Consider the following 19,215-nt stretch of genomic DNA (forward strand, 5'->3'; position numbering starts at 1 on the left):
ATTAATTTTTTTTATTTATTTATTCGCATAAAATATTTATGTACAAAAACGTAAATAAAATTTTTTACAATTAAAATTCAATTGTATGAATAATCAAAAATCCCTAAATTTATTTGTTCAATGTTTACATCTGTCAAACACAATCAAAATGTAAAATTATTGCACTGTTGGTTATACTGGTAACTTTGTTAATACGTTGTGACTTTGGCCAGAGTAAACATGCATAATTTAATTCTATTAATTAAATAAATAGTTAAAATATATTACCAAAATTAAGTATGCCATTCTTGCATACATATGTACAAGCGAGAATGAAATTTTGTGTTAACTGAAATCTGCATTTTGGGCAGTGACTAGCAAAACGTTTGACAAAAAGTTTAGAAAGATGATAGCGCAAAGTAGGATGACAAGTAGTGGAATGTTAATGAAGTGCCTCCAAGCGCAGAATCAGCTTATGTCTGATGCGCAACGAGTTGGATCCGTTGACGAGGCGTTCGAACATAAATGACTCGCCTCTGTTCGTCCGGATGTATGAGCTGATCGGTATTTTTCCAGCGATACTTTTTCTCGCTCTCTTTGACTCGTCGCCTGTCTATATAACTTATGACACAGCTGGTTGGAATCCAGATGAGCGAAGTACTGATAATGACGGCACCCACGATGTTGTCCTTGAGGAAGCGCATCACCTTATTTATGTTTATGTCCTCTATGATGTCCCAGAACCTCTCGACGACGTCCTGTATAGTTTTCTCGCAGGTACCCTTGTTACAGAAGCCATGTATGCAAGGAGTGCCATCCGGCAAAATGTCCTGCGGGTCGATTGGGAAGCACGTGTCGTTGAGACCCATGCGGCAGCACCTCTTGCACGCATCGCTCGCTGGAAAAAGAGGCAATGTATTATATGTTGATACGCTGGAACAGGCTAACGGTTTAAGGACTGATATAGACTTACGCGTATCACACATGCAGCTGGTGAGACCCTGTGTCTCGCAGTACGGCACGCACTTGCCCTGGTGGCACTGGCCGCGCTCGAGGCAACTCGTACCGTCCTTCATGGGTGGCGAGCGCGGACACTCGCTCAAGACGCCCGTGCAACGGGACTCCTGCTCGCAGGTCGCGTACTGGGCGTCCCGGCACTTGATGCCCGCTCCCATGTACTGACAGTTCTGGCAGCAAGGCGAGTTTTTGTCACTGCACACGGCACCGTGATTGCGCCGAAGTTTGCAGTTCTTGTCGCAACAAGCGTCGTTATCCTCGGTGCCGAGGAGACCCGCGTCACACTCTTCGTCGCCTTCGACGCGCAGGTTACCGCAGAACGACTCCTCGGGCTCCGAGAAGCACCTACCCGACTTTGCCTGTAGAACATTGCGAATAGCGCGCAGACTGCACGGCGAGAAGCGCTTGTTGTTCACATCATAGCCACTTACGCTGTAGGTATACATTAGGTACGAACCACCCTGGCTCGCACTCGGACTGCATTCCTGCACATTTGTCATGCGAAACGTTGGACATCGACCACTTATATTATATTGCCTATCCACACCGTCAAACTCGACTTACCGTTATATCGGGATCATGCTCGGATCCCCAGTTGTGGCCAAACTCGTGGGCAGTCACTAAATCCGCTTCACGTGTTATCACTCGCTGCCCGTAGTGATTTCTGCTGGAGCTCAAACCAGAGTTCAGGTACAGAGTGTAGCCGTTTTTAAAGTACTCTGCAACCCAAAGTTTTATTTGAGGCCAGTTTTTATCAGGACTCGTTTTGCAGTTTAAATTATTTTATGGATTATAACTTTGAAAAAACGCGTACCTGGTGTGCAAATTCCTCCAACGGAGTTTCTGCGAGGAGAACCAACGTAGGCCAAACCCAAGATGCCCCCTTCGAATTTCAAGTCGGTAAATAGATGAGCTAGGCAAAAATCTTTGTGGCTATACTCTCTGCTAAAAACCTAATAATTAAAATTATTCGGATCTCGTAAGTCATATATTGATTTTACGATAAGGTCTAAACAGTCTTGGAGTACAAAGAAGGCGATCTTACCTCAAGCAATGTTCTGACATCCCACTTTTCTCGAACCATATTGTAATGTGTATCGCCACCTCTGACGCGAGTTGGCTCACTATGAACAACTATTTTTTTGATGACAAATCCCATCCCCTTGAAACCATCTTGTTCTTTATGATCCTGCCACATTGTGTCGTTGTAGATTTTGTGAACTCGATCGATTAAACTTATCTATAATAGAAAACATATAAATTTAGTGTTATTTCAGTAGTAGGCATTATACAGGCAAACATAATGTCGAAGTATTTATAAAGCATTACCAAGTAATTAATTGTGGTTTTGGTACTACTAGCACCCATTTCTTGGTAAAATCTGTAATCAGCTACTAAAAGTAATGGACATCTCGTTTTGGTTGGAGTATACTCATAAGTTTCTGTTTGACGTTTTGACCTGTTGCCAGAGTTTTCTCTGTAATTCTGTACATCATTTTCGAGTGACACACCCTTGTTGTAAAGCTCTGCCCCTTCTTTCACATATCCACATGTTCTTGGAGTGCCATGAGTGTGGCCTACACCATCTTGATAATGTTCCCAACTAAATTTAACATCTGATGCCTTGTATACAATCATTGTTTGATTATCCAAATGAGAAAGATGCCTCCATGATGGCTAAAATCAATACATTTTTTTTTTTTTTTTTTTTTTTTTTTTTTTTCAAATCTTGCATCATCACAACAAATGAGTAACAAAATTGAGGACTTACTTCAATGTGGTAAGTTTCGTCAGGTAAAATAATACTTCCTGTCAAAAGACCATCATCTATGTGCACTTGGACATGTGAATTTTTTTCCCCAAACACTCGCCCATGGTAAAAGCTTTCATGATCTATATCAGACACATAATACATTTTATTCAAGTTTATACTGAAATTATTTAGAACTGAGAATTATATTTACCTAGATGCACCGACTTTTCCTGGCCTTCTCCATCCACTTCATAAGCTTTGAATTTTGAGTGAATAACTTCCTTTCGTGGAGTTAAAATTAGTCTGAATTGTCTGTAACAGTTTGAACATTGTTTTTTTAACTTGTTTAATTTAAAATTTTATCTTACAATACTATTAATTAAATTAAAAAATGCCAACCTTCCATGAGTATAAAAGTCCAATTCATTTATTTTGTTGAATGGATGATAACTGTGTTGTGTACCTCGCTTAACGACTCTGTGCTCGAAATTCGAGGCATGAAGAGTTTCGTAATATTTAAGATTTCTATGAAGACCCACTAAAAAGTATCGTTTATCATTCAATTGATTAAATGAAGTTTGACAACAAGTAAAAAAAAGCTAACCTGTAACGGTGATGTATTTACTATAAAAGGCTATTAAAGCCCAGATAAAAATGTGTTTCTTCATAATAAAACATTTAATAGAATTGATAACAATAGGTAGTGAGAGTAAAATCACATTCCCAAACTGCAAAATTCACAAAAAATCTCGAGTAAATAAGTAAATCGTATCACAGAGAGCAGAGCACCAAAATTCCCTGGCGCTTACTAATCACTTCAAAACCTCTTGAAAAGTCACAATCGTTTAAATTCATATAGTTTGATATCACGAATCACGACTACTTATAAAAAGTAGTCAAACAAAACTTTTGAATCATTTAATTTTTCACAATTGTCTCAGTGTTGTCTCTCTGTTGTTGACAGAAGAGATGCTGTCTGCAACGCCATCACCATTTGACAATGCAATTGATGGTGTATGTGTAGATGTTCACATATACACACAACATAAAATATATAGCTACAATCTACAATAACCTCGAAAAAACAGTGTTAAAAAAAGACTGAGAAAGTTAGTGCTGATTATAATATTAATAGTTTATTGCTTAGATTTTTATTAATTTTCCCATATTTTACATAAAAATGGAAAAAGGAGGTTAGTACTTTTATTTTGATATTTTTTTTTTTAACTTATTACATACTCTACACTCTATTAATGTTACAAATTAATATATTTTATATAAATTATTTCATCAACTTTATTTTTTAACAACGTATTTTTATTATGGCATTGATCATTTATTTTTCAATTGTTTTTCAGAAATTTGTAAACACTTTAATGACATTATTGCAAATGAAAAAGATGTGTCAGCTGGAATGGCTACAATTTGCACATTGTTAAAAGTATTAGAAAGATCCAAGTGTAAGTTTTTTTTTAATTTTTTTTATTTAAACTTGACTGAGCAGTACCTAATATTAAACTGATATTTCATTTGACTAAAATAATTGTAGCGGAAACAGTGCAAGAATTACAGTACTGTCTACAAAATGCTGTTGACATAATGAGATCAACTGATCATCCAGTGACAGCTATTGCTTCAGGCAGTGAGCTTTTTCTTAGGTTTATTACTTTGGCTGCCCTTGATACACCAGTAAGTTACTTAACAAAATGAGTTACATGTTAATATTCATATTATTTAAAACGTTTCCTATTTTTTTTTCCCAAGTCATTTGCAGAATGTAAAAAAATCATGTTACAAAGAGGAGATATATTTTATAAAAAATTAGTGGCTGCAAGAGGAAAAATCGCCAAGTTAGCATCTAAATTTATTACAGATGGATCTGTAAGTTGTATTTATTTTACCAAATATTTACCAAGTTATACATTGTGTGATCATAAAATTTTTCTAGAAAATCTTAATACACTCCAGATCAAGAGTTATTTTACAAACAATGAAAGCTGCAGTAGCTTGCAATAAAATTTTTGAAGTTTATGTTACAGAATCACTACCAGATAGTAGTGGGTATGATTTCATACTTAAATTGAATAAAAACATGTAATTATTGTTTTATTCGTTTTATTAGTAAATGATGGGTCTTTTTGAAAATAGGATAGAAATGTGCCAAAATCTCAAAGACTTGGGTATTTCATGTACATTAATATTGGATTCTGCAATGGGTTACATAATGGAACAAGTTGATATGGTAATGGTAGGAGCGGAAGGAGTAGCCGAAAGTGGCGGTATTATTAACAAAGTAAGAAAAAAATTTCGAATTATTTCGTATTCTTCAACACCTAAGTTGATTTTTTTCTCAAGATTGGAACTTACACCATGGCAATTTGTGCAAAGGAAATGAAAAAACCATTGTATGTACTTACAGAAAGTTTCAAATTTTCAAGAATTTATCCACTCAATCAAGTTGATCTTCCTGATGAATTTAAGGTGAGTTTTACCTTGAAAAATTTTTCTAATTAATAAATCATAGATGCATGTTGTCTTTTTTATTAAGAAAAACTTGAACTCATGTATAACTTTTCATTATGTAAAATTTTTACTTTTTACAGTACACATCTAGCACATTGAGGAAAGATGTTAGTAAAGAACACCCACTGGTTGATTACACGCCTCCTCATTACATTAGCCTGCTTTTTACAGATTTAGGAATCTTAACTCCTTCAGCCATCAGTGACGAACTTATAAAGCTTTACTTATAACAGATTAAAAAATAAAGTCAAGTATAATATTGTCAATATTTTTTTTAATTAAATTTTTACAAAGTTTTTATCCAAGTACAAATTATTTACTTGAATCAAATAGTGTAAATATGGATTCAATAAAAATGACTCAGTGAGCTAATAATGTACTTTCGTGTTTGTCCGTTTTAAAAAGTTATTAAAAAGTTTTCACCTTCTAAATTTTGTTAAGAAATGAGCAAAAACATTTTTCGTTTAAATTGCTAATTTTTTTTTTATTGTCAGTTTTTTGTACAAAGAAATAGGTCAGCGTAAAAATAAAAAAAAATTTTTTTAATTGATTTCGAATAGACAAATTGAAATACAACTATTCATGTTTTTACTTGAATTATTTTCAATAAAGAATATAAAAACAGTTGTAAAAAGTCTTATTAAAAATTTCTTGTAATCAAAAACATATCTAATAGTTTAATTAATTACAGTAACTACAACGATAAACACAATAATAATACTTCTTTCGATAAGTATGATTGATAAGTATACTAAACTTGAAGTTCATATCTAGGATTATTTTTCCTTTTTATAGCACGATGTGTAATCCACATGTACAGAAAATATACACGCATGCACTTACATAATCTCGAAATTTTTCCAAGAAAAATTCTCAGTAATTTTTCATATTAATTAAACTATGGCAGGAATTTTAACATCGAAATTTTAATTTCAATGATGATTTCATCTGTTGGCCAAATGTAATATTGATTTCACTGTATGTACATTTATACTAGCCGGTTTATGCTTGAACAAGTCTGTAGCTTGGAGCTAAAGAATCAATAGTAGAATATATTTGATCAAAATGTGGTCTTTTATCCGGTTCATACTCCCAACATTGTAGCATAAGACGGTAAATTTCTTCGGGGGTACCGTCGGGAGCAGGCATTCGATAACCTAAGGTTATATAATTGTGGCTTAATTTGAAGCTCTAATAATCAGTATAATGACTATGGTAATATGCCCTTTTGCTTACCTGAGTCTATTTTCTCACGGGCTTGCGAGTTCGACAACCCACTGTAAGGATAGCCGCCTTTTGAAAAAATTTCCCACATCAACACTCCATAGCTCCAAACATCACAAAGGGAAGTGTATTTTCCTAAAAAATAAAAAAAAATAAAAAAAAATTAAGTACTATTTAACGTGAATAAAAAAGATTTTGTATTTATAATTTTAGCTAAATATTGGAAGTGAATGTAACTACCAAAATTAAGGGCTTCTGGAGCTGTCCATTTTATAGGAATTTGTTTCATACCGTCCGACACAATATACTCTTCCTCTTCTCTAGACATACCAAAGTCCGAAATTTTTACAATTGACTCGTATCCTGCAAATTAAAAACACAAATATTACTTTATTACTAGTTTATTTATTTCCATGTAAGTCAATTCAAAAAAGTTTACGTACCAACAAGACAATTCCTAGCGGCTAAATCTCGATGAATACAGTATTTAGATTCTAAATAACACATTCCAGCAGCAGCATCTTTGCACATCTGATATTGCTCCACTTGAGTTATAGTTGAGACATTTTTTCTTAGATATGTCAACAATGACCCACCTTAAAAAATGTATCATGAACCGATTTTGAATCACATTAAACACTTGAAATAATTAATAGATTTTAACTGTGAATGAAAAACAATTAAATGGTAAGAAAAATTACCTGGAACGAGCTCCATAACAATCATGATTGGTTGTTTTTGTACACAAATTCCTATAAGTTTCACAATATTCGGGTGGTCATATTGCTTTAAAATTCTACCTTCTTGCAAAAACTTTTTTTTTTGTTCATCCGGCAGTGTTATTTTACAAGTTTTAACAGCTACTTCAGTCTTACACGTTTTCAATAATGCTCTGTGCACATCTCCGAAGTTACCCTAAAAAAATAAAAACAAATTATCCAAACAATTTATCCATGTGTTCTACTATCACTTATTTAAATATACCCACTCGACCGATTTTTTCTAATAATATGACGTCGTCGTTATTTAATTCCCACCTCTCTCTCAGTATCGGGGTTTTCAAGATAGCTCCTGAACGACTAGTTACTGCTAAACCAGATTTAAGCTGGTGCGTTATGAGCTCTCGTATTGACGGAAATGCAGGACCTTCAAATCGGAAGTGGCCCTAAAAGTTTTAATCATTAGGATTTTTCATTAAAAATATTTCATAGTTAAGTTCGAATGATTCCTACCTCTTGCGTAGTCTGAACAATAAAATGTTTATGGCCATCCCAACAAACAGATAGAACAATTTGACATTCATCGTTCCTCGTTGTTTCACGCACAAGAAAGTCTCCTTCATTGACCAACAAACGTACAACTTCTTCTCGTGGTAAAACACCATGAAACCACTCTTCTTCCGTTAAATCGCCGTTTCCATTTCCTTTCTGATTATTGCAACTGGAAATTTCACGATGCGCTCCCTTCATTCATAAAAAAGTATTAAAAATACTTGAATTTTATAACATAATATTCAAATCAATACTATAGCACGCAATAATGTATTTTCAATCGTTTAATTTAGATATTAACTGATTAGTGGGAAAATTATACATTCGGTAATACATACATGTTAATATTATCCATTGGACAAACTGTTAAAAAAACATTAAAAATGTTATTCACGCAGCTATGATACTTATAAATTGACATCAATGTTTGCTTTTCAAAAAGTTATGAAAAAGAAAAAATTTTAATTGACAAAAAAAAATGATCATTAGATAAATCTTCTTCAATGTACAACGAATTCATTGAATAAAGGAAAATTTTTTTAAAAATTTGACGATAAAAATTTCATAAAAAATTTCTGATCAATTCTAAATCAAGCAAAATCAATTCACAACTAAAAATAAACCATGTAAAAACGTACAAGTGAAGGGGATTCCGTTATTCTGGGAATACCAGAATCTTCGCTACTAGCTCTAAAAAGACCATTTTTACCATTTTGTATTGCTGGTATTGATTTAAAAGGTGTTTTAACGAATTGCATTATTTTTTTATTTTTCCTCAACGTGAAAAGACCACTGTCTGTTATGGAACATTTCTGTAATTCAATGGTACAAGTACGATTAATACTCAATCATTTGTGTGTGCTTTAGTATTTTAATTACACCAAACGATCGAGACATGTATTTGTACATATTGTTAGTGTTTTGACACGTTTTTGTTTAAATTTAATGATTGTTTATAAAAATAATTTTACTGAGTGTAAGTAATTTAGGGCGATTTATTTTGATTAACGTAATAAAGTGAGAAAAATCAATTTTTTCAAACGTTTCCTACCTTGTTCAAAGTTTCCGTGAATGATACTTCCATTGATAAATCGCATCCAGAGGGTACTTCTTCACAGCCCAATTCATTCAGAGCACATCTTATGACATCCACTTGTCGTTGTAATTTCCTCTCTTGACAACGTAATCTTAGTTCTTCGCGTTCTTGTGCACAATCTAAGGCAGATCTGTAAAAATTAATTTAATAAACAATTTTTTTTATTGGTCATCAAAACATTTGAATCGCAACATATGGAAACCATTTCTCACTTTGAATCGCAATTATTTTCTGCATTAGACTGCGCAGTTTGTCGAGACAATTGGGTAGTTTTCAAAGATGCCTCTAATTCGGTTAATCGATTTCTTAACCAATCTATTGTCAAATTATCAACTGTCAACTTGTTTGGAAGAAGTTTACCCGAAGTATCATTGACGAGATTCTCATCAAATGTAAATCTTATTGGGGATGCTGGTCTAGTTCTAATATTAAAAAAAAAAAATTGATAAATAAACAAAGTTAAGTTTTTTTTTTTTTTAATTTAGACATACCTGTGTTTTCCTATAAAATCTTTATATTCGTCTATTGGCTTCACAACATCGACAGCTTTTTTCATGCGAGCATAAATTTCCAAAAACTTTTCGTTTGTAAAATCTGTATACTTCACTATTTCTTGAAGTATACCTTTCCTACAATCAAGTGAACATTAAATATTTAATAAAATAAAATACAAATATAAAAGTACATCCTTGTTAAATGAAATTGCGAAATTTAAATGGTTTATAAAACTATTAAAAAGTTTTTGCTAAAATTAAATTGTGCAGTAAACTTACCAAGTAATTGTGAAGTCCTGATGAATGGCTTGTTGTCTTTGAAGGAGACTAGGTAAATAAGATGTCCGTAAATCATGTTCACATTCGGTGACTGCTCCCAAAAGTAAAACATATTCATTGTGCGTCAAATGTAATTTTCGACAAGCTTTCTGATACTTTTCCCTTACTTCATCAACTTTACGTCCAACCCTTCCAGCTGAAATGTTCATTAATGTAAAAAAACAAATTATGAACGAATTTGATAATAAACCCATGAAATTTCGATCGGGTAAATGTTTTACTTACATCGAACATAGTGCTCTTCAAATCTGAATCTCATCAGCTTATACATCTCAAGATTTTTTTGGTATTCGGTCTTTTTTCTGGTTACTTCATCTGTTAACTAAAAAATCATAAACTTAGTATAGCCCAGAAAAATTTAATGATTTCAGTCAACTATACAAACCTGTTGAAACTGATTAGTTAACCAAGATTGCTCTTCTTGGTACAATTTTCTGGCTTTTCTCCTTTCCGCGTGAAGGGAAGATATTTGCTCCAAGACAATGCTTTCCATGGCATCTGCCTGCTGTTTAATTAATTTAGAAGTCTGATCCATTGATTCCATAATATCCTTCCAGCTCTGGATAGAAAAAAAAAAAAAAAAAAAAAATTATTTTTCAAAACAAATTTTCACTGGTGGTAAAAATATAAAATTTACCTGTGCTATGAGACTACCAACTAAATCTTCGCCTCGCTCCACCTTTTTGCCTTGATTACTCAGAGATGATATACTCGAAGCATATTCTCTATCCGACTTGACCTTAGTGGTAAGGCACCTCTTCATAGTCTCGAGGAGCTTAATCTCAGCATCCTGCCTACCAAGCAGAGCCTCGTGGGAGGCCTGGCCCTGCAAGCTGCTGGAGAAGCCCATTTTGACGTATCCTAGATTTCCAAAATTATTTATACCTTCGTTTATGGCATGACAGGTACGTTGGTCCAGTCTTTGATTAAAAATAGCTGACGTGAGCTGTCTATTTCGCTACATGCATGCATATAATAAAAAAAGGCAGTTGAGAATCCATCAATTGCGTGTTAAAATAGACAGACAAGTATATTTACGTAGACATTCCGATGCACACCTATAACTTGATCGGAGCTCGTTCGTTCAGCGACCATCAGGTGTATACCGATATAGATGCAACAATCTATTTCACAGCTTTGTTTTTTTTTTTCGTTTTATTAATAATTAGACGTCTACCTCGTTGTATTATTACCATGCGGGGGAAAGAAGATGCCGAAACAGTAAATATTTAATAACACCAGCAATACGCAAAGTATATCCTATATGATAAAAACAACTGAGTACTAATGAACACGGTAATAAAATTTAATTCTTGTCCGTCAGCTCGAGGAGCAAAAGAAAAACAACGTCGCGGTATAGGTGTATAAGTACACTGCTCTTCGTCCAATCTCGAACGAGCACTGAGAACTGAGATCAGCATTTATATTTAAGATCCAAGTATAAGGTAGGTTTAGATAGATATATACACAGCTTGTTTGGGCTGGGGCTGAGGGGCGACTGACTCCGTAATGGAAAGAAAAGGTGTGCGAGGAAGGTATATAAAAAAATAATCAAAGATACTTATCTATACATGCTAAAAACACATCCAAAAAGGTAATAATTAATTCTTTCACGCGTGGAGGTTTAATTGGAAAATCAGGGACGTGGACATTTCCGTATACTCCGCGATCGGCAACTTCCCAGCCGTTGGGGCAGGAAAAATGTACAACCCAGGGCTGGAAGTCGTCCGTTTAGTTTACCATTCTCGGCTTCATCTCGGACGATCTGAAATTTTCTTTACTTTTCCGGACTAAAGGGGCATATATAATATGTACATATACATTATACACTATGCATGACAGCGGCCTTGAAAATCGTAACTTAACACCATTAAGAAGCCTTAGCTTTGCATGGCTGATAAACGGATTATCTGAGACTTTCTACTCTTATCTGTACTTGGGTACCTACCTGTGTGAAAAACGTAAATAAAAGTCATTTTTAAAAAAAATTCTAAACGTGTTTTTGAGATTTAGGGAGTCATTTAAAATTTTTAACTTACCACATAAATTTTATGCAAATGGCAAATTTTACGCCCAATTAACAAGTCGATTAGTAAATTCCCACCTTCCCAAGCGTGCGAGAGAAAAGGCTGATTTCATGCCCTCAACATTTCCATGCTTAGAATGCGCAATTTTTTTTTTTTTAATTCTTTACATGTACCTATATGGCAAAATAATCGATATTTTTTCAAATGTATCGATTACTTTTTGAAATCCGGACACCGGATTCTATTCGGAATACTCGGATATGTCGTCATCATCCCTACTCCGCAGTCCGTAAACCACCTCTAGTTGCAGTCCGAAGTCCACGGTCCACGATCTGCATACGTTGTGTACACATCGGTATATGGAACAACTCCATTACTCCAAAAGTTGAAAAGCAGATTGTCAAAAAATTGGGAGTTAACTTTTTTCAAACAATATCCACATCAGTAACACTCAAACAAAATGGCTCCACGATTAAAAATATTGTCAAATGTCGTTGAGGTAAGTTTTACCTTTGGCCTCCTGTTTGTTTTCTTTTTGATTACATCTTTTAAATCTTTTTTTTGAAATTTTTTTACATATTTTTATTATTATTATTGTTATTTTTTTTTTTTTACAGCATTTGGCCAAATTAAATGCAGCTGTTACTGGTCATTTATATGGAGTCATGTACGAAGAAACATTGACTGTTTTGACTTTCAGCATCAATCCAGTTGACGATGATGACAATAAAATTATACCAATTGATCTTCAACTTTGCATGCCAGCAGAAGTTGATTTGTTTGGGATTTTATACGTTGACCAATATAAACAAGACATTCCTGATGCATTCAAGGTAAATTTTTACTTTTAATTACATATGTAACTCTGTCTGACACAAAAATACGTGATTACTTCTTTTTTCACATACTGCATATTTACATGTCTACTAGGATATTGATGTCACTGACAATCCTTTGCTTATAAAATATTCTCTTGATGCCGCTGATATTCTTGCATTTTACTACATCCACGAAAAATTGGAAGCCATGAAGTATGAAATCATTAGTGAAGAAGATTTATGGAAAAGTTTTTGCTACATAAGGCTGCAAGCAAGTCTTCCCTTTATTTCTGAAAAAGTTTCAGTTCTTGACAATCTAACAGAAACCAGGAAAAAGGTTTGTTCATTTTTATAATTATATTCACTAACTTCATGTAAGTAACTATTTTTTCACCAAAAGTTTCTGTAATCAACAGCTGGCTACTGGAAAAGTTTCATTTCACTTCCTTCAAAGTAACATTTACCTACTGGGGAGTGACAGTAATAATGACGTGGAAAAAAAATCTGTGAAAGATTTATTTCAAGCTTCTAACTTGCCTGACTCAAAAATCAATAAGACCAAAAATCCGTCTTGTGTAACTGTGAGATTTTAAAATTTTCTTTGCATGTTGTAGAATCGCTCCAACACAATTCTTATAACTATCTATTTCTAGGATGCCATAGAAGCTGGTATGTTTCTAAAAATGTCAGACGACGCAAATCATGAAGAAAAAATTAAATTTGCTCCAGTTGTACAACACATAAAACGTAAGTTAATTATTTATCCCCATTGGAATAATAATTTTCGTTATTAGTGTGTCATCTTAACCAGGACAGGTTAGAGAGACTAATAAAAAGTATTTATTACCACTTGTAGGATAAAAGAGTTGATCACAAACTTTTTTTTCGTAGGGCCAGTAGAGTATTACCAATTTAATTTGAAAATTGATACACTGTCCTTGGTTGGTTACAATATAACAATGGCACAATTATATGAAATTCTTGTGGAATCTATTTGTCGAAATTTGCGACTCATTGGTTCATCATTCGAAAGTCAACTAGCAATGGAAGACTTACAGTTACGACTTCCTGAACCGATGCATTTCCAGCCATCAGATTTTGGACATATGCTGACATTAGTATATCCTGTTGGGATGTCGAATTTGGAGACTTGTATGTTAAAATTTTTGCATTATGCATGTAGTGCGTCAAAAAAAAAAATTTTTTTTACCGTTGGAAAGCTCGTGTAACGTGTGTATGAATTATCCATGATAGAAAATTATGAATCTTTAAAACATTCTAACCCATTACAAGAAGCTGAAATTTGTATTCGATATTTATATTTTTTTTAGATGAGTATCGCAAAAGCTTGCATCGTCGATTGGCCTTGGATATGAATAGGCCTTATTTTAGAAAAGGAAACGCTGTAAAATTCACAAGTGATTACGAAAAATACGAATACTTGATAAATCCTCATGAAGCTGTCACTAATCCCGGAAGTAAGAGTTCAAAAAGCCATCTAGTAGGTTTATTTTAAGATATTTACTGATGATTTTGAAATATTTTCCTACAGATCATGATATCAGTATTGTTAAAGGCTCATATGCTTATCACCATTACATGCAAGATAGATTTGATGACAACGGTTGGGGGTGTGCATACAGATCACTTCAGACTATTGTTTCTTGGTTTAGGTACTTGTAATATTTTAAAACTAAAGCTCAACACTGCATTTGCATGTATAATAAAAAGTTTTTTTAATTTTTTTATTTCCATAGGCTTCAAGGGTACACAGATAAAACAGTACCTTCTCACAAAGAAATTCAAAAGTGTTTGGTAGACATTGGTGACAAATCATCAAATTTTGTAAACAGTAGACAATGGATTGGATCAACTGAAGTAGGCTTTGTTCTTGAGTCGCTTTTTGATATTCCAGTCAAAATATTGTGTGCATCTAGTGGAGATGAAATGCCTATGCTGGTTTCTGATCTAGCACATCATTTTAAGACTCAAGGAACACCCGTAATGATTGGTAAGTGTTGATGCTTGCTGTATTTGTTGGTTTGTCGATTTTCTCAAAAACAACACAAAAAATGTACGTGGTTTTATATTTCTGGAGGTACGATATAAAAATGAATTTTTTCAGGTGGTGGTGTTTTAGCTCATACGATCCTCGGTGTATCTCATGACGAGTTTCACGAAAATGTGCAATTTTTAATTTTGGATCCACATTACACTGGACCTGAACACTTGGCCACTATTGTAAGCAAAGGTTGGTGTGGATGGAAGAAAAAAGAATTTTGGAAAAAAGATGCATTTTACAATATGTGCCTTCCTCAGAAACCCAAATGCATTTGATTGGTGAAATAATCAAAATGAACGAATTTATACTGTAAATAATTTTGTACCATTTGTGATGTTTTTTTGATTGTTTTTATCCGGTGTTTGAAATTTAAATATTAAATTAATTTGCTTTTATAACATGCGTCAAACATAATCCATTATCCTAAAAATGAAACTTATCTATGGTAAGTATATTATTCCACATTTCAGCCACTTGTTGAGCTTACTGTGTTTCTACAGATCGCGTGTGCAGTATATGGGCGTAGGTGTGACGAACCCGCACAATAATGATGATAGTTTAAGCAGCTGCAACATTAGTAATATTTATTGTTTAACTTGCACTAAATTTATTTGGTGTTTTTAAGAAAAGCGTATTGTTATATTTATTACGTACTTTATTATAAATACGGTGGTAATTTAATCTGATTGTAAATTTAGTTAAAAGATTTAATTTACGTGAGCCGCGCGATTTAAAAATCCTCCAGTGAGAAAGCTTACCTTACAGAATCAGCAAATAAGATAACAGGCTTTTAATTCGTCAGATCACAATTACAATAAAGACATGACAGAAGTTTTTATAACTTCCATCGCAACAAAGCTATTACAATTTATAAAATTTATCCAATATTTATTGAAATTTCCAATCCCAAGCCAGAAAATGTTCAGATAGTTATACGAAAATCAATTACGCTCAACTTGGATAAACTTTTCTTTGTGCTTTATTTAAGTAATGTATATATAATGTGAAAAATGTCAAATGACTAGCGATGAGGTATATACGAAATATTTATTCATATACCGTGTCGTGACATTGAAACAATCAACGTGATAAAATTTGTTGAGATATTTCCATCTCTTATACTTACTCCGTTTCATTGTTAAGTCGTCCAAGCAACATACGTACATATTTACTAGAGTGTGCAATTGCCGATCATCCGTTTTACCGTCACGTTACCAGAACGTTTCGACACACCACAGATGTTCACACGGAATAACTTTTTTACACTTAATTATCGCAAACAAATAAAAATATACCTTCCTATATAGGTATACACTTACAATAAATGTAGCCAGTCTGTCAGCACTGGAGGACTGGAGTGACGCTGTGACGGGAGTGATTCATTTTCTATAGACTCGTGTACGCGAACAAATTATAATAACAGGCTGTCGAGCACTTGTGTGGATATAAACATGTCTCGTTTTTCCGATTTGGCAAACGGGATTAGAAATGTGGTATCCGACGCTATCCCGGATCCTCCACGAATCGCGCCCACAATAAGCATCGACGCCAATAACGATCTCGATCGGAAAATCCCACGTTCCAAGAACTCGCAAGACGATCGACCGAGTGATAACAATAGCAATGATGCTTCGACGACGACGAACACTGCAGCCAATGCCGACGACGACGATAACGACGAGGATTCCACCACCAGCAAGAAAACAAACAGCCCAAAAGTCAGTACAAACAAGCCAAAGAGAGCGTCAAAGCAGAAAAAAACTGCCAATCCCAGTATTAGTTACAACATCGTCAATTCCCAGGATATTTCTATCGGGCCTAAGATTAAGTACGTGTACAACCTCAACAACAACAACATACACAACGTGAAGGGCTCGTCCGTGAATAATGATAAATTTGAGGCAGAAACGAGCGAGCCCAAAGTGGTGAGGGACATGTTGCCTCACATCAAAACTTTGAGCACCAGTCAATTGGAAATAACAAAGGAGGACATGCTCCAAGTGAAAACTCACATGGGCCTGGGTTGGAAGCAAGTGGCCAAGTGTATTGGTTACTCCAAGGGCCAGATTGAACAGTTTTCGGACAATTACAAGCGCATCGACGAAACGGTGTATCAATTGTTGCTGGATTGGAAACAGTCGTGCCCGAAAAGTGCAACTGTCGGTCGTTTAATCACTGCCATGTGGTCGTCGGAGGAGTACGATTGTGCCGAGATATTGGCAGCTGCCCATGTCAATACTCATCATCATGATAAATGTTGAAATTCCTGTATATATAAGTGAGATTATATGTAAACGTTTCATGCGCGAACGCATAATATATTGGCAGTCGAAATCGCACTATGGTGATAAAATATAAATTAATTTTTAGAATATGTATATAAGGTACTTGCACACATAATATTCATATAACACGTGAATAAAAACAGTTTGGTTGTAACATATTTTTAATGTGTATTTTATATAAATATATCGATTTTAACACACAATATATATATATACATCTTTTTGACCAACAATTGTAATATAAAAATTTTTTATGTAATATATTGATTTGCTAGTATATGTATATATGATGAACAACTCTGTGAGCTCAAAACGTGATTTTTGTAAAAAGTAATTAAGTAAAGAATATTTTGGAAATAAACGTTATTGTACATTTTTCAGCAAAATTGTATTATTTTAATTTCACGTAAGTACTGAAAAGAGTAAAAGTATATCTTATTGTCCGACAATTATAGCTCGGTTTTTTCAAATTCATCATCATCCGTTTCTGGAACTTCCATGTTATCTGAAAATTCCTTGCAGAATTCGGTACAAATGCCGTCCTTTTTCAGTTTTTTCTCTACTTTATTTTTCACGTAATCAATAAGATCGTATTCAGTTTCGTTGATGATTTCGTCGCACTAAAAAATACGTAATGGACAACAATTAACAAAAATAACTGAGAAAAATAGCAAAAAATTTTTTTTACTTACGTAGTATTTAAGACTTTTGTTTAAATCATCGTCTTGTACGATATCCACGTCACTCATTATCGGATTGAGTTTACCATCATCAGTCATAAGTTTCATTAGAGTCAATTTACCATTTGACTTGTACGTGGCTCTAACATAATCATCCATGATTTTACATATCTCGTCAAGTACACCAGAGAGATATATTTCTGAAGTGGACTGTTGAGTCTTCAAAATTTAAAAGGAACCATTGAAACAAAAAGAAAAGTGAAAGGATGAGAAAAGTTCGTGTGTACGAGTATTTACCGTTTTGTGCTCTATATTTCCTTCCGAGTCTATGTTGTAATTTCCAACTTCAATTTTCTTTCGAGGATCGATTAGACCGACTTTGTGCAAAAATTCATCTGTTATGGTTCTGCAAACTTTTTTAAAAATATGCACGTCACAAGTGAACCCATTTTAATCCATCTTTGAAGTGAAAAATAAAAATAAGGAGTGTAAAACAAAAATTACTACATACCCAGACACTTCACTTGCTTAAGCTTAATATCGTGCGTGGAGACCGAAATGACGAACAGGGCCAGAACGATAAATAATTTCATGTTGCCGGAGAGATTCTTGAATCGGTGATTTATTGAAAGTCTTCCGGTATCACAGTCTAATATATATTATTGAACGGAAAAAAAAAAAAGAAAAGAAGTGCGTGCCGAGCCAAAAATGCACTTGGAGAGAATATACGTGGATTAGAGTTTTTTGAGTTCACGCATGATCGTCCAACTCTTAAATATATCGACATCCACGTGTCCCCGCTTGAGGCCTTATTAAAATAATACCGACAAACGATGTTTCGTATTGTGTACACATTAATCGCTGGCTCGCCTATCGTATGTCTTTCGTGACGTGTAAATCGTCTACACGATGTTCTTCCGATTGCTTTCTCTCTCTTTCGCCACTTCGAGTTCTACTATTCGTGGATTTGGACAGAAAGCTGTTACCGGCTATCATACCGCAAGCATTTAAACATACTTGTATACATGTATGTACAAAAAATACTTCTTTTAGTTAAATAAAATTATATAACTTTTGTGTTATCCACATGAATGTGTAATTTAACACCTTCAATTTCAATGTATAAATTCATTTATAAGAATACATTTATTATCCATTGTTGCTCAGTTTTTGTCACACTGTATACTGCCAATGACAAATGTTCCGCATTGCGTATGCGTACACATTTTTTAATTCATTTGACGCGAGTCGCCGGTTCAATAAATTTGGTGCACCCACCCACCGAAATACTGCGCGTATAAGTATACATCTGTTGTAGATTAATCGGACTTTTATGTTGCCTGTAGTAAGTATTATTACGATTTTCAAATAGACAAATACACTGAATAACACGATTGTTTGCGTAATCTGATCAATCGGTATTTTTTTCTCAACAAATAATAATAGTCCTTTCGCAAATACTTTGTATAATTATACGATCATAGCTACCGGTATTGCACATCGCAAAAGCTATTTAAATGCCCACAGAAAAAGGATATTTATTTTCATAAACGCATCAATTACAACAACCCGGTAAGCGCCAAATACTTTGGTAAATGTGGGTATGTGGGGTACGTATTGTCAATAGTCAATTCAATTTTAAAATTT

General features: G+C 34.0%; 6 protein-coding genes across 8 annotated transcripts; 3 read left to right on the forward strand and 3 right to left on the reverse strand.

The window, feature by feature from the left end:
* Window positions 1-28: 28 nt before the first annotated feature.
* On the reverse strand, window positions 29-3,719 carry Tace (ADAM 17-like protease Tace). Its single transcript, XM_014353218.3, has 10 exons — window positions 3,354-3,719; window positions 3,149-3,287; window positions 2,961-3,061; window positions 2,768-2,889; window positions 2,326-2,673; window positions 2,042-2,236; window positions 1,811-1,949; window positions 1,561-1,715; window positions 953-1,481; window positions 29-877 (listed from the first exon to the last, which is right to left on the reverse strand). The coding sequence occupies exons 1-10, from the start codon at window positions 3,415-3,417 to the stop codon at window positions 453-455; spliced, it is 2,217 nt and encodes a 738-aa protein (XP_014208704.2). The 5' UTR covers window positions 3,418-3,719; the 3' UTR covers window positions 29-452.
* Window positions 3,720-3,858: 139 nt separating this feature from the next.
* eIF2Balpha (eukaryotic translation initiation factor 2B subunit alpha) lies at window positions 3,859-5,509 on the forward strand. The gene is made up of 8 exons (XM_089596215.1): window positions 3,859-3,942; window positions 4,108-4,209; window positions 4,299-4,438; window positions 4,514-4,630; window positions 4,698-4,810; window positions 4,898-5,042; window positions 5,105-5,230; window positions 5,353-5,509. Exons 1-8 carry the CDS (start codon window positions 3,930-3,932, stop codon window positions 5,500-5,502), a joined length of 906 nt encoding a protein of 301 aa, XP_089452341.1. The 5' UTR covers window positions 3,859-3,929; the 3' UTR covers window positions 5,503-5,509.
* On the reverse strand, window positions 5,293-11,216 carry FER (tyrosine-protein kinase Fer). Of its 3 annotated transcripts, none has more exons than XM_014353215.3 (16): window positions 10,735-11,216; window positions 10,334-10,654; window positions 10,082-10,255; window positions 9,922-10,018; window positions 9,637-9,832; window positions 9,355-9,492; window positions 9,076-9,285; window positions 8,819-8,993; window positions 8,406-8,579; window positions 7,729-7,959; window positions 7,485-7,661; window positions 7,198-7,411; window positions 6,940-7,092; window positions 6,737-6,859; window positions 6,509-6,631; window positions 5,293-6,429 (listed from the first exon to the last, which is right to left on the reverse strand). In XM_014353215.3, exons 1-16 carry the CDS (start codon window positions 10,789-10,791, stop codon window positions 6,275-6,277), a joined length of 2,718 nt encoding a protein of 905 aa, XP_014208701.2. In that variant the 5' UTR covers window positions 10,792-11,216; the 3' UTR covers window positions 5,293-6,274. The 3 variants fall into 3 exon arrangements, with proteins under 3 accessions (XP_014208701.2, XP_089452339.1, XP_014208703.2); XM_089596213.1 differs by having other exon boundaries at window positions 7,729-7,955; window positions 8,402-8,579; XM_014353217.3 differs by lacking the exon at window positions 8,406-8,579.
* Ufsp2 (UFM1 specific peptidase 2) lies at window positions 10,486-15,037 on the forward strand. The gene is made up of 11 exons (XM_014353181.2): window positions 10,486-10,601; window positions 12,010-12,222; window positions 12,341-12,556; window positions 12,654-12,878; window positions 12,958-13,122; window positions 13,195-13,288; window positions 13,433-13,693; window positions 13,873-14,019; window positions 14,094-14,214; window positions 14,299-14,552; window positions 14,667-15,037. Exons 2-11 carry the CDS (start codon window positions 12,184-12,186, stop codon window positions 14,876-14,878), a joined length of 1,734 nt encoding a protein of 577 aa, XP_014208667.2. The 5' UTR covers window positions 10,486-10,601; window positions 12,010-12,183; the 3' UTR covers window positions 14,879-15,037.
* A 784-nt stretch (window positions 15,038-15,821) lies between these two features.
* imd (death domain-containing immune deficiency protein) lies at window positions 15,822-17,220 on the forward strand. Its single transcript, XM_014353168.2, has one exon. It carries the CDS (start codon window positions 16,055-16,057, stop codon window positions 16,862-16,864), a length of 810 nt encoding a protein of 269 aa, XP_014208654.2. The 5' UTR covers window positions 15,822-16,054; the 3' UTR covers window positions 16,865-17,220.
* Window positions 17,071-18,458, reverse strand: sel (canopy family protein seele). Its single transcript, XM_014353169.2, has 4 exons — window positions 18,080-18,458; window positions 17,866-17,981; window positions 17,581-17,787; window positions 17,071-17,508 (listed from the first exon to the last, which is right to left on the reverse strand). The coding sequence occupies exons 1-4, from the start codon at window positions 18,159-18,161 to the stop codon at window positions 17,338-17,340; spliced, it is 576 nt and encodes a 191-aa protein (XP_014208655.2). The 5' UTR covers window positions 18,162-18,458; the 3' UTR covers window positions 17,071-17,337.
* Between the last annotated feature and the right edge of the window lie 757 nt (window positions 18,459-19,215).

This window comes from Copidosoma floridanum, unplaced genomic scaffold (assembly GCF_036245765.1).
Source record: "Copidosoma floridanum isolate Cflo_tuat_1 unplaced genomic scaffold, Cflo_Japanese_pri ptg000030l, whole genome shotgun sequence".
Lineage (NCBI taxonomy): Eukaryota > Metazoa > Arthropoda > Insecta > Hymenoptera > Encyrtidae > Copidosoma > Copidosoma floridanum.